This window comes from Pelophylax lessonae (assembly GCF_965119305.1).
Source record: "Pelophylax lessonae genome assembly, chromosome: 7".
NCBI lineage: Eukaryota > Metazoa > Chordata > Amphibia > Anura > Ranidae > Pelophylax > Pelophylax lessonae.
The window spans coordinates 213,190,267-213,203,939 of record NC_138774.1 but is presented as its reverse complement, the minus strand read 5'-3'; the positions used below and the strand labels follow the sequence as shown (position 1 = coordinate 213,203,939).

General features: G+C 43.2%; 1 protein-coding gene across 1 annotated transcript in view; it reads right to left on the bottom strand.

Annotated features, from left to right (window-relative positions):
* Positions 1-592: 592 nt before the first annotated feature.
* The window catches only part of EXD3 (exonuclease 3'-5' domain containing 3), a gene marked incomplete at its 5' end in the record, with an annotated part of 420,906 nt that continues 407,825 nt past the window's right edge, over positions 593-13,673 (bottom strand). Inside the window, one exon of the mRNA XM_082264217.1 lies at positions 593-1,315. Within this exon, the coding sequence (XP_082120343.1) occupies positions 1,026-1,315 (290 nt within the window). The 3' untranslated portion in view covers positions 593-1,025. The remainder of the gene's footprint in view (positions 1,316-13,673) is intronic.

Below are 13,673 nucleotides of genomic sequence, written 5' to 3'. Positions count from 1 at the left end.
GGAAAATTCCCAGGATGTTGATGGGACGTTGCTAAGTAGGACTAGTTATTACTGCTGACCTCCTCCATCTCAAACACTAAGCTCAGAGCTACTGCATCAGGCGAGAGAAAGTGCATGGAAGGGAGTCTGAATCAGAGAAAATGCTCAATCCTATGATGGTTGAGGCGAGAGTAATGACTAGGCCTCACTTAGCAACGTCCTGGGAGTATTCCAGTAAGGCTTCGGGAGGTAGGTAAATGGCCCACACCTATAGCAAGGGCATTGTTCAACTCTAGTCAGAGCTGCACAGTTTGTTTTTACCTGTGAACATCCCTTACCTGCATAGGCATTTTTTGTAAAAGTGAACTAACCCTTTAAGGGTCATTATAATTGCTGTGTCATCACATTTGTACCGACTATGTCCCATGTTTTATAGTGAAATACTCTCCATTAAATGGTATCTACACCTAAATATTTGGATAGAGTAAAGGGTTAGGGCAGATGTAGGACATCTTGGCACTCCAAGTGTGGGGAAACTACTAATCCCATGAGGCATTGCAGGACTTTGAGGACCACAGGCATGACTACCAGTGAAGAGCATGATGTGTAGTTTTACCCTGGAGTGCCAAGGTTGCTACCCCTGAGTTTGGGTGAGGTTTTTTTAACCATCTCTGTCTCGTTGGGAAGATTCGCCCCTCTATTTGTCCTGGTGACCATTCGCACCGGAACAGAAAGTGAAGGGAAATCCAAATACTATAGTGGTCACCAAAACACCAAGTAAGGGGAATTTCTCCTAGTGACAACTGTAAGAGAGGATTTTACATCATTTGGGGAGATTCCCCACTTCTTTTTGTGTAACTATGACATGAATTGAACGGAAATCTTCCCAATGGGACACACACAGCACGAAAAGACACTATCCAAAAAATAAACTTTCAGCTACAGATACATTAATAATCAAATTGTAAGGTTTTCCTTTCCACAAATAAAGTTATTAATCACAGGCAATCCAATGTACTTTACAGATCTGGTTCACCATAGTCCATTCACAGACCCTGGCTGGTAGACTGGTAAAAAGACTCTCCTTGATCTTCCAGAACCTCCTTGAACTGGGACACCACCCTACCAAAGTGTGATCCCTCCCAGAATATTTTGCCACAGTGACTACAGCAGAAGAAGAGGGAGACCTTCTCCACAATCCCTGCGGGGACAGAGTTTAGCTGCACCTGTGCTCCACTGGGGAGGTTGAGGTACAGGCCCAAGTCTTTCATCCATTCAAGTTCCTGGCTGCTGTCTGATGATTCCGACTGGCCGGCAGGTTGAAGCTTCTGAGGTTCTGTGAAGGAAAGGAAAGACATAAATATTCATGATAACACACCAATATTAGAGACATGAGGTTCATTGCTTTGTTCCAATTAACTGAAGATTTCTGGCTTTTCTTGAAATAGTTTGTCTCTTAATCATTTAGAGGGCGGAATGGCCTAAGTTTACTTACCATACCTGTGGGATCCCTCTAGAAGCTGGAGTCCACTGAAGTAGACACCACTGATCCCTAAAAAAAACATCAGCACAAGGGATATTACTTACCACCAGTGTGATGTGTCCTTTGTGCTGCCGTCTTCTCTTTTAGGTGAAAACTTCCTTTTCCAATGTCCCCCCCCACCCCCCCGTTTTCTGGTGTGGCGGGAGTTAAAAGAACTAAGGGAGCCTTGTCTGGCACTCATCAGTGTCTGACTAGGCCCACCCTTTTCAGCCAGTTCCTCCATTCACGGAAGTTGGTACTACATTCATGTAACACGGTCTATGAATGGATCTTTCAATCATCCGTCCGTCCTCCATTCTTAGAAGCTGTATTACAGCTTCTATGAATGGAGGAGCTGGGAGGAAGGAGTGGGTCGGTTGGGCACTCTTGATGAAAAGACCAGAAGATTACAGCGGGGTCACTGGAGGAGGAAGGTTTCACCTAACAAAGAGACAGCAGCACAAGGGACACAGCACACTGATGGTAAGAAATATCCCGTATAAGTAACTTGAAGCTGGCCATAGATGGTTCAAATCTCAGCCAGTTCAGCAGGGACCAGCCAAGATTCTAACCATGTATGGGCAGACTGATTGTACCCAAGTTGATCGATTGATCAACTTGGGTACAGCCAGCCTGTCGGATTTTTCATGCGATTATTGCGGCTATAGTCACTGGCAATAATCAGTGTTCTCCCGGCTGGTATGGCGCCCCCCGTCCCCCTGCCAGGAAAACACAATAGCTCCATGGGAGGTATTCCCCCATCACTCAATCAATGGCCAACATTAGGCTTTAAAGCTGAACTGCAGGTAAGCAGCTACATGCAGAGCTGATTTACTAATATGAAAACTATTTCACTTGTGAAGGATTTGTAATTCTGTGCAGTCAGTTTTGCGTTCCAGATAAACCTTGCCCCATAGCATGACTTCCATTGCAGCAGCAGTACAGCTTGATCAGGAATACACTCATAACCCACTGATTGGTTATTGAAACAGCAGCACTTACACTTCAATGAATGAATTGATATTTATTTATTTGATTTTCATGAATTTGTCTTATATCATTGTATATTTATGTATGATTTGTGCAGACAATAGTAATTGTTTTAGCTCTATGAGAATATTATTATTTTTATGTATACTAATTATTTATATCTATATTTATGTGGGGAAACATACGATTAATATGAGCATATATAAATAGGTGTATAAACAATTCAAATACTAAGCATTCACTGCATGAATATATATACACTAGCAGCGCATCAAGACCTAATCGACACAGTCCCAGGGATTAGCCAAAAAAAGCCAACCCACAGCAAAATGTCAATGCAATAGTCCTTGGTATAATAAGGTGAATCCCTCTTCAGTGCTTGATATATATAAGATGATGTGCACCTTCACTGCACCTCTGTGAGCCCCCTTGGTAGTACTCGCGTACCTTCAAAACATGTATACAGCGCCTTTATAATGAATGCTCCAGCAAGTCTCCCAGGACCAGTCCACTTATGTGATCACTGACCACGGATCCCTTGCCAGCACTCCTCCAGATGTCTCACAACACCAATGGCACCATGAAATCATAAGGGGGAACTCATAGTGTATACCGTACAAACAGGTTTTATTGCAAAAAAACATCCAGAAAATTACACTCACATTTAGGCATAAAATTACAGCATTTGTGAAATAAGGCACCCTCACGGCTGCACGCTCTGACACCGCTTATGTCGCTCGTAATGTCCACGACTCGGTACCAGCTCACGGACTTCCATGGTTCCTGGTTGTGACGTCAGACACTCCGGGTTGCCAAGGTGATCGCGTGCTCACGCCCAAACGTGTTTCGTCATCAAAGGACTTCAACGGAGGGCCGGAGATGCACATCATCTTATATATATATATATATATATCAAGCACTGAAGAGGGATTCACCTTATTATAACAAGGACTATTGCATTGACATTTTGATGTGGGTTGGCTTTTTTTGGCTAATCCCTGGGACTGTGTCTATTAGGTCCTGATGCGCTGCTAGTGTATATATATATATATATATATATATATATATATATATATATATATATTCATGCAGTGAATGCTTAGAATTTGAATTGTTTATACACCTATTTATATTTGTACTTTTTTTATAGCAGCAGCTGTACATGTGGTATTGAGTTACTTCTCTCTGACAGTAGTAACATAACATCTATTTCCACAAGCACTAAGTGAGTAAGTTATAGGGGTCTTTGGCCTTTTTTCTTGCTCCCATCTATCTGATTAATGTGAGCAGCTACTCGTTCTTTACCTTTTTTCTCCACTCTGTATCATATTTTGATCTTAAAGTTTTACTAAACCCACAAAAGTAAAATCAGTCTGTATATTCAGTAAAGAATGCTTGTTGTACTCACTGTGGAACCTAAGGGGTTAATCCTCTGCATTGTGTAAAAAGGCTGTTTGATCCTGTCTTCTCTGATCCTCTCCTCCTTCCACTGTCCCATAATAATTTCCTGATAACACAGAGTCTATGGAGTCAGTCTGCACATGCTCAGTTTGGTATGTATTGCTAGAGAGGTTTTTTTTTCTTGGGAGAGTGCATGTGGTCAGCACAGGGCCAATCAGCACTGTCCAGACAGAAGGTCAGGGGTCCTGACCTGCAGTCTCAAAGGACAGTCAGAAATCTCCTCCTACAAGCTTTATCCAGTGCTTGGCTGGACACTGATAAAAGTCATAAGACTGCTATATACCAGTGTTAATTTTGGCAGCAAATTTCAATTTAGTTTTAGTCTTAGTCTTAGGACTAAAATGGCATTTTAGTTTTAGTCCTATTTTAGTCTTCTGCAAGTGTTTTAGTTTTAGTCGTATTTAGTCGACTAAAACTCCAGTATATTTTAGTCGACTAAAACGCCCTACATTTTAGTCAACTAAAACTCATTTTAGTCATCTATAATCAAATGGGTGTAGTTCAATTGTAATTTGTAATGCATTATTTAAGTATTTCTCTACAATTTCCAAACTCATTATATACTACTGCTGGTCCTGGAGTGAAAAATCGAATATGTTATTATTTATGCTTTGAGCATGCACCAGTGTTAATTTTTGGCAGCAAATTTCGATTTAGTTTTAGTTATAGTCTTTTGACTAAAATGCCATTTTAGTTTTAGTCGTATTTTAGTCTTAAGACTAAAAAATGGATTTTTGTAAAATCTTACCGTAAAATCCTTTTCTCTTAGCTCATTGACAGACGTAGTCCTCGGTGATACACCACCTTCGGGTTATGTTGCCTCCACAGGAGCAGGACTAGACAGGAAATTAAAAAGCTCTGGCCACACCCTAGGGGCAGTCCCAGAGGGTATATCCTCTCTCTCTCTGCCTCAGCAAATCAGTTATGTGAAAAAGCAGTCTTTAGAGATTTTAACCCAACTCAAAAAACAGAGGGGCGGGGACTACGTCTGTCAATGAGCTAAGAGAAAAGGATTTTACGGTAAGATTTTACAAAAATCCATTTTTCTCTAGCGCTCATTGACAGACGTAGTCCTCGGTGATACACCACCTTCGGGACGTCCCAGAGCAGTATCACAACTGAGGGGTGGGAAAATGAAATCAAATCCCAATCTAGAAGGCCCAACCGGTGCCAACTAGAAGTTTACAATGCTCATCCTTAATGATGAGACTCAACAAAAAAAGAGAAAATTTTTTTTTTTTTTTTCAAACAGAAAAAAACCCTCGAGGTAGACCACCGGTCTCCTCAAATTGTGGCCTGCAAAACCTTGCGGCCAAATGAGGCATCCGCCGATGCCGTCACATCAATTTTATAGAATTTTGTAAAGGTATGTACCGACGACCAGGTGGCCGCCTTACATACCTGGACCACTGACGCCTGATGGCGAAAGGCCCAAGAAGTACTGAGCGCTCGAGTGGAGTGCGCCCTAACAGGGAACGGAGGACTCTGACCCTTAATAGAATAAGCCTGTACCACCGTTTGTCTAATCCATTTGGCAATGGTCGCGGCAGATGCAGGCAAACCCTTTCTGGGGCCATCCGTGATCACAAAAAGTGAATCCGTCTTACGGAAAGATTCCGTAGCTTTCAGGTATACCCTGATTGCCCGAACCACATCTAAGGAATGCAACGCATGTTCCCGATGATGCTTGGGCTGAGGACACAAGGAAGGTAGTACAATATCTTCATTCAGATGAAAATCTGAAACCACCTTAGGAAGAAAAGATGGCTTAGGATGAAGTACTACCTTATCCCTATGAATCACTAGGTATGGGGACTGGCATGACACCCTGCGAGCAGAAGTAATAGCCACCAAGAAGGCCACCTTCTGGGATAAAGTAAGCAAGGGAATCTCCCTGATGTTTTCAAAGGGAGGTTTCTGTAGAACCGACAAAACCAAATTAAGATCCCAGGGCGGTAAGGGCGCGCGGACTGGAGGAGCCAGGTGCCGCACCCCCTGGATGAAATTCCGCACCAAGGATTTGGTAGCTAAAGGCTTCTGAAAGAAGATTGCTAATGCTGAAACTTGACCCTTGATGGTGCTCAAGGCTAGCTTCTGCTCAACCCCTTGTTGCAAAAAGGCCAATATTCGAGTCACCGAATAGGTACGTGGAGGAAATCCCAAAGATTCGCACCACGCAATATAAGTCTTCCATGTGTGATAATAGACTTTGCTGGAAGTCGCTTTCCTTGCTTTAATAAGGGTAGGAATGACTGAAGTAGACAAACCTCTGTCCTTCAGTACTTGGGTCTCAATGGCCAGGCCATTAAACCCAGCGACTGTAAAGCATGATGGTAAATTGGTCCTTGAGACCACAGACACTCCCTGAGACGAAGTTCCCACGGAACGTCTACGACTAACATGTCCAAGTCGGCCAGGCCGGCTTGAGGAGGCCAGCCTAGAATTTCTAGGACCACTGGCGCTGATAGAATCTGAACCAGGCGTCCCTAGAGGTATCTGGCCCCGACCATCCGAGAAAGTCTGGTCGTTTTCTGTTCCCACACATTTATCAGATACCTGATAGTTATCAGGAAAGGTGATCTTTTCTGGTTGAACCTCAGGGACCGAAGTCACCCGACTAGAGGCTACTTGGCCTATCTGGTCAACCAGATCCGATTCCTGTGAGGTATCGGGACTAATCTTAGGAAAAGGTAAAGGAAAAGATCTATTCAGGGAACGGTAACTACCGCTTCCTGTAGTACTTAAATGTTGGAAGGGAAGAATCGCACCGGTAGTAGTGGTTGATGCTCGATCTAATGTCCTAAATACGGGTGAAAACGTCCCCCCACCCTGAAACCGGGTGGGGGCGCACCTTCAGGCTGTGTACTCCTTTGCTTCGGGTTTGGCTGGGTTGGTCCTTTGCTTGTCCGACCAGCCCTTCTTGAACCCTCCTGGAGGAGTCTTGCCTTTCCCGCTAGTACCAGCCGGGCGCCCTTTATGGGCGGTAAAGAAAGGTCCTCGCTTGTTGCGAGGTCCCTTAGCTTTAGCAGCCTGTGGCAAAAAAGTGCTCTTGCCCCCAGTGGCATCCTTAATGATTTCATCTAGGTTGGCCCCAAATAGACGATTCCCCTGAAAAGGGAGATTAGTCAAGGTCTTTTTGGAACCTAGGTCAGCTGACCAGCATTTTAACCACAGCACACGTCTGAGGATCACCGCTGACTTAGATGCATGCCCTAATAAGGGAGTAGTGTCCAAGGCTGCGTCACAGATAAACTGTAGCCCTTGTATAATCTGTTCCATCAAATCAGATGTCTCCTGGGGAATATCTTTTCCCCTAAGATCTTGGCGTACCATTTTCGCCCATTCCGTAAGTGTCTGGGAAACTAGACCAATAACAATTACTGGTCTAAATGCTGACCCTATCAGAGAGAAGATGGTGCGGGACTCTGCTTCCATCTTTCGATCCACCGGATCCTTAAAGGACGAAGTGTCCTCCACTGGAATAACCGTGGCTTTATTCAGCCTGGAAATAGGTGGATCCACCACTGGTGGTACCGTCCATTTCTTAATGATGGATTCCTCAAACGGATAGCGTCTAGCAATACGCTTGGAAATAGTAAAGGTACGTTTAGAATGCTCCCAATCCCATTCTCCTTTAATCTGATTACCGAAACATTTAGGTACAGGAAAAACCTTCACCGTTTTGATGGGCTTATTAGTACCAAAGGGAATCTCGGTTTCAGTTGCCTCTGCCGGTAAAGCCTCAAGTTTTAAGGTTTCCTGCACTGCCACAACTAGTGCGTCCACCAATGCTTCTTCCTGAATTATAGCGGGAGAAGAAGCGTCCTCCTCACTGTCTGAGGGGGCTTTACCTGGGATAACAGCCCTTGCAGAGGAACCTGCAACTGCAGTGACCATCTCTGAATCAGAGTCAGAGGTGTCAGATAGTATAGGGGTAGGCGGGGGTCGCTTCCTTGACCCCCGTCCCTGACAGGCCGCCTCCACCCGAGCCACCATAGACTCCAAAATTGCTGTAAATGACTCTATACTCTGTGCACCGGCGGGTCCCGTGGCCCCCTCGAGGGAAACAGGTGGGGGAATATGTGTGGCAGGGTCCATGATAATTCCAGTCACTTCCTGGATAATATAATTCAAAAATAAAAAACTTTTTTTTTTTTTTTCAGACCCCCAGCGCCACAAAAGCCCCTTAGTGTTACCTGCTAGGGATCCCTATCGATCGAGAGAGAGAGAGAGATAGACCCCCAGGCTCACCACTTGATGCTCAGAGTTTAACTGCAACAGGTTACAGCGCTGTCTTGACAAACAGGAAGTCTTTTGGCTGGCTGCCCAGGAAGAAAGGAGGCGGCTCCGCCCCTCTGCACGCCTTCCGGCGCCTCCCCCAAGCTCCACGAGGTGTTTGGATCACCTCAAACATGGCCGCCCCCATGCTGGAGACACGAGGCTACGCCAAAATGGCGGCTCGTGCGATCCAGCAAAAAAAATGGCGGCGGCCTGTACTGAATAGCGGTGTGCTGCAGGGCACACAACACTCTCTCTGCATGGGGATATGGCGTGGTTGGCGGTACCGGCCCTGGCGGACCGCATGGCCATTCGGGAGGCCTGCTAATAGCTGGAGATCTGATTAGGAAGGCAGTCTACATGTCCGTGGCTTCTGACTGGTAGGTAGCTTATTCTTAACACCGTAAGATTCCCAGAATGCCACAGATTACATCTTTTTAACATGTATACAATTAGATTGTTAGCTCCCAAACCAAGCCTCCTGGCTTTTTGCACATAAAATCACACTCAAAGTAGGAGGATCTGTGTCATGTTATAGGATAGAGAGGGACTCTATCTTACCATACAGAGAGGGGCCCGCGTTCACCACAAGACCCGTCAGGGGAAAAGGGGGAACATACTACTCACCATACCGGAACCAGGCGGGCACCAACTCCTGACAGTACCCCTCTCCACCGGGGCGGGAGGGCTGTCGACCGATACGGACGCCGTGACTCATGGTCTTTGGCGTTTCAGCGAGACGTTTAACTCGCGTGGACAGTCCTTTAATGGGACTTTGTCGCGGCCGACCCAGCGCGGAGCTATGGCCTGCACGCGCTCGTAGGCTGAACTGGGGTGACCACCGGATCTCAACATCCAGCCCGTCGCCCAGTTCAGCTTTCTTGCTTGAAGATCTCACAGGAACACTGGAGAAAAAAAGCTGTCTAAAAAATCCTTTTAAGAAAAAATTCTTGACAGGACCTAAGATCCCAGCAAGGTATCTAGGTCCTTACTCCTAACTAGACAGAAAATAACTGATTTGCTGAGGCAGAGAGAGAGAGGATATACCCTCTGGGACTGCCCCTAGGGTGTGGCCAGAGCTTTTTCATTTCCTGTCAAGTCCTGCTCCTGTGGAGGCAACATAACCCGAAGGTGGTGTATCACCGAGGACTACGTCTGTCAATGAGCGCTAGAGAAATGCCATTTTAGTTTTAGTCGTATTTTAGTCATCTGAATTGTGTTAGTCGACGAAAACGTTTTAGTCGGTTTTAGTCGACAAAATTAACACTGCTATATACTGCTGACAAGAAAAGGGATTTAGCAGTTTATATTTACTAAAATAATTACATTTCCATGTTCTGTGTACTGTGAGGGACCAGATATAGTGAAGGCCGGGTCTTGGGTTACTAACACTTTAACTGGGATTAGTAGAGCACAGGAAAGTTCCTTTATTTCAGCACTAAATAGGTTGTCACTCTGCTAGCACTCCTATTTTATGCTCTCTGCACATGTGCACTGTCACGGGACATGATTGGCTCCCTCTCCTAGAGTGCTGCTGTATAAGGGATTACAAGAGGCTTGCCAACACAAAGTCAGGAACTAGCTGCAATTAATAAAAAACACATTTTCCCAACACATATCCACATGAACTGCTTGGAGGTCAGCTGTATTAGAAAAACTAGGCAGGACCAGGGCAAAGCAATGTGAATAACTGAAAAAAGGGAAAGGAGGAGAATTAAAGGAAATCTATTGTGTTAAAAAAAGTTATTTCAATTTGCCTGTGAATGTGAATAGTTTTGCGGATATGACCTTGTCAAGGTCGGTTGATGTTTTACAAGCATTTTCTGTGTATAATTAAAATATATATACATAGGTACAGGGGGGAAGCCATATTTCCTATATATTATATAAGAAGACCTTCTGCATAGCAAATGCTGCACGGTGATTGGACTTTACCGTTTCCCAGTCTCCATGGTGGTCTTTCAGCCTGCCTATCATGTATATTTCATAATTTTTTGAGGGGTCATTGCAAAAAGAAAGTAACATTTGGATGTGAAGTCTCATTTGCAAACATTTCTGCCCTTTGACATAATTTATGTTATCGTTTTAGAAGGATTTGTGTATTCTGCTCCGAACGGCAATTCTGAGACTATGCTATCACCATCCTGGCTAAGACTGGCCATACGTGTTCAATTGTCTTGTAGAATTTTCCTTATGGTTTACATTAAAGTGATACTAAAGTCTTGATTTTTTTGTTAAAAATAACAAACATGTTCTCAAGAATGCCATGTGGGAGGGGCGAAACGCGTCGACGTGGTTTCCGGTCTCTCAGATCGTCACATCCGGCGTCCGTGGTGCGCACGTTGGAACGCATGCAGAGTGCAGATCCTGGCGCCGGCCATTGCTACTTATTAATACGATACATCTGCCCTCGTCCATATCCTTATCAAGGCAAAATGATGTCTACTTTATTGTAAGTGTATTTCTATTGCTACTATTTAAATAAAGGAACGTATTACACTATCTCTGGATCCTCTCTCTTCCCTTCTATGAGCCATAGCTGTGGCAAGGACCTATAGGAATTACACCTGGTCTCACTTACCAGTTAGGCCTGCCAGACCCACATGCTATATGACTAAGGGGAACACTGAGCACTGCCTGAGATATTCTACAATTTCAGCACTTTTTCACCAACAGCACTTTATTTTGAGGAACATCAAGGAGTTTTCACTGGCCACTTGCTTGTCACTTTATGAACCTATTTATTTTAGCACACAAGCACTTTTTTTCTAATTTTGGACTTTCATTGGTTACTTGCTTGTGATATATATACGTTGTATTATTTGCACATTGAATGTATATGTTTTTTTGCACCACATGTATCTATGTTAGGCGGATTTATTTTATTTGGTCATGCACTTTGGGTTGTTCAGACATTTTGGTGATTTTTTGTATTCATTTATGACGTTTGAGTATTGATTTTAGGTGCACGCTGTGGTTCTCATATTTTACAGATTTTTTCACGTTGTGATGAACAGCAGCAACCGTCTATTGGTGTCAATATAGATCTTTTAATGCAGGTTTATCCCCTCTATTTGTTAATGTTATACTTACCTGCCTTGTGCAGTGGATTTGCATGGAGGAGCCCAGATCCTCCTCTTCTCCGATTCCTCTTTGGTGCTACTTGCTCCTCCCTCCTGTTGAGTGCCCCCACAGCAAGCAGCTTGCTATGGGGGCACCTGAGCCAAGCCGCAGCTCCCGGTGCCCATTCAGACATTGAGCCGTGACTTGGCCACGCCCCCTTCTCTTCTCATTGGCTGACTGACAGCTGCTGTCCCAGTCAATGAGGAGAAGAGTCCCGGGCAGCCGAGACACTCCTGAAACATCACTGGATCTAGCTGTACCTTAGGTAAGTATTAGAGGGACTGAAGGGGGCTGCTGCACACAGAAGGCTTTTAATCCTAATGCATAGAATGCATTAAGATAAAAAAAAACCTTAAAGGGCATGCCTAACTTTATACAACTGAAAGTTGTTTAGTTTTGACCTCGTATTATATGGTTTTCGGCAAATCCAAAAAAAAATTGTACATGTATGGCTAGCCTAAATGACTGCTGAAATAAAAGTCACAACAGGATAAGCCAAACGGAAGTAAATAATTTTTAGTTACTCATTGGAATTGATATACAAAGGGAAATAGGCTGTTCACTTTGCAGCAGAAGTTGCACTTTGCAAGGGAATTTGTCCCAGAGCTTAGTGAATGTGGGGAGGCTTCACTCTGCAAAGAATGCCAAATCCGGTGCATGCAAAATTAAAGAAAAGAAACAAAACAAAAAAAAAAAACCATTTTTTTTTTTTTTTGCAGATGATTGAATGACAGAAGTCAGCACTTCATTCACTAAGTTCTAAGAATAATTCCCTTTCAAAATGCAACCTCCCTTGCAAAATGAACAGTCTTTTTTTTGCCTTTAGTAAATCATCCCCATTATGTCTTTGAGCTGACCCTCTGACTTATAATGAAATGTGTGAAACAGTAAAAGACAATCACTAAGCAATACTATTACGAGAAAAGCTGTGTAATTATACCAAAATATAGGTTTTTAAAACAACTGAACTGAATATTATTTATGTTAAGCTGATTACATTGACATATATCTCTAACGAACTTTAATGGACAGACAGTCTTTTCTAAATGGGGGCCATTGTGACTTGTCTGAGCTCTACATTCTGTTAACATGTTTAAATAATTATGGTCTAGTTTCCCACATGGGGCCAGTAAATGTCCTTTTATACATATGTAGTAAATTGGAAGCAGCAAATCCAGACTCGTGTGCGGCAGCAGTTCAGACACTTGTCTGAATGTATAGAGTCCGAGCTGGATGCAACACTGCTTCATTTCTATAAGAGAGCAATCATCGGCACACAATGCAACTGATGACCAATCTTCTTTCTTGGACTGTTTTGTTTCAAACTTTTTTAAAGGGGACAGATTTCCCCTTCGTTATTGAAAATATAAATTATTCTTTTTTGTGATCACGTAAATGTGAAATATTTCTTATGAATAATATATGACCTAAGCAGCCAGCAGGTGGAGTTCTTGGCTCCTTTAACATGTTTTGCTTCTGTCTCTTTATTTTATATAGATACTTATATAGGGTTGTCCATTTACGCAGCACTTTACTTATATATTATACATTCACATTAGCCCCTGGCCTTGAGGAGCTTAACCACTTTAAGACCGGAGGATTTGGCTGCTCAATGACCAGGCCCTATTTTGCAATTCGGCACTGTATTACTTTAACGGACAATTGTGCGGTCGTGCAACGCTATACCCAAACTAAATTGACGTTCTTTTTTTCCCACAAATAGAACTTTCTTTTGGTGGTATTTGATTACCTGTGCGATTTTTATTTTTTGCGCTATAAATAAAAAAAGAGCGACAATTTTGAAAAAAAATAACAATATTTTTCACATTCTTTTATATGAAATTCTAAAAAAAAAAAAAAAAGTGAAAATCTAAATTTTTTAACACTTTAGGCCAATTTGTTTTCTGCTACATATTTTTGGTAAAAAAATAAAAATAAATCGCAATAAGCGTATTTTGATTGGTTTGCGCAAAAGTTATTGCGTTTACTTACTACGGGAAAGATTTGTCATTTTTATTGTTTTTTTTTTTTTATTTTTTACTAGTAATGGCGGTGATCTGCGATTTTTTGCGGGACTGCGACATTGCAGCGGACAGATCGGACCCCTACCTGACATTTTTGACACTTTTGGGGGTACCAGTGACATTACTACAGTAATCAGTGCTAAAAATATGCACTGTTACTGTAAAAATGACACTGGCAGGCAGGGAAGGGGTTAACTGTACTGGTGATCAAGGGGTTAAATGTGTCCCTAGGGGTATGATTCTAACTGTCCGGGTGTGTGGCTTGTGAACAATTAAGAAGTAGGCAACCGCACACC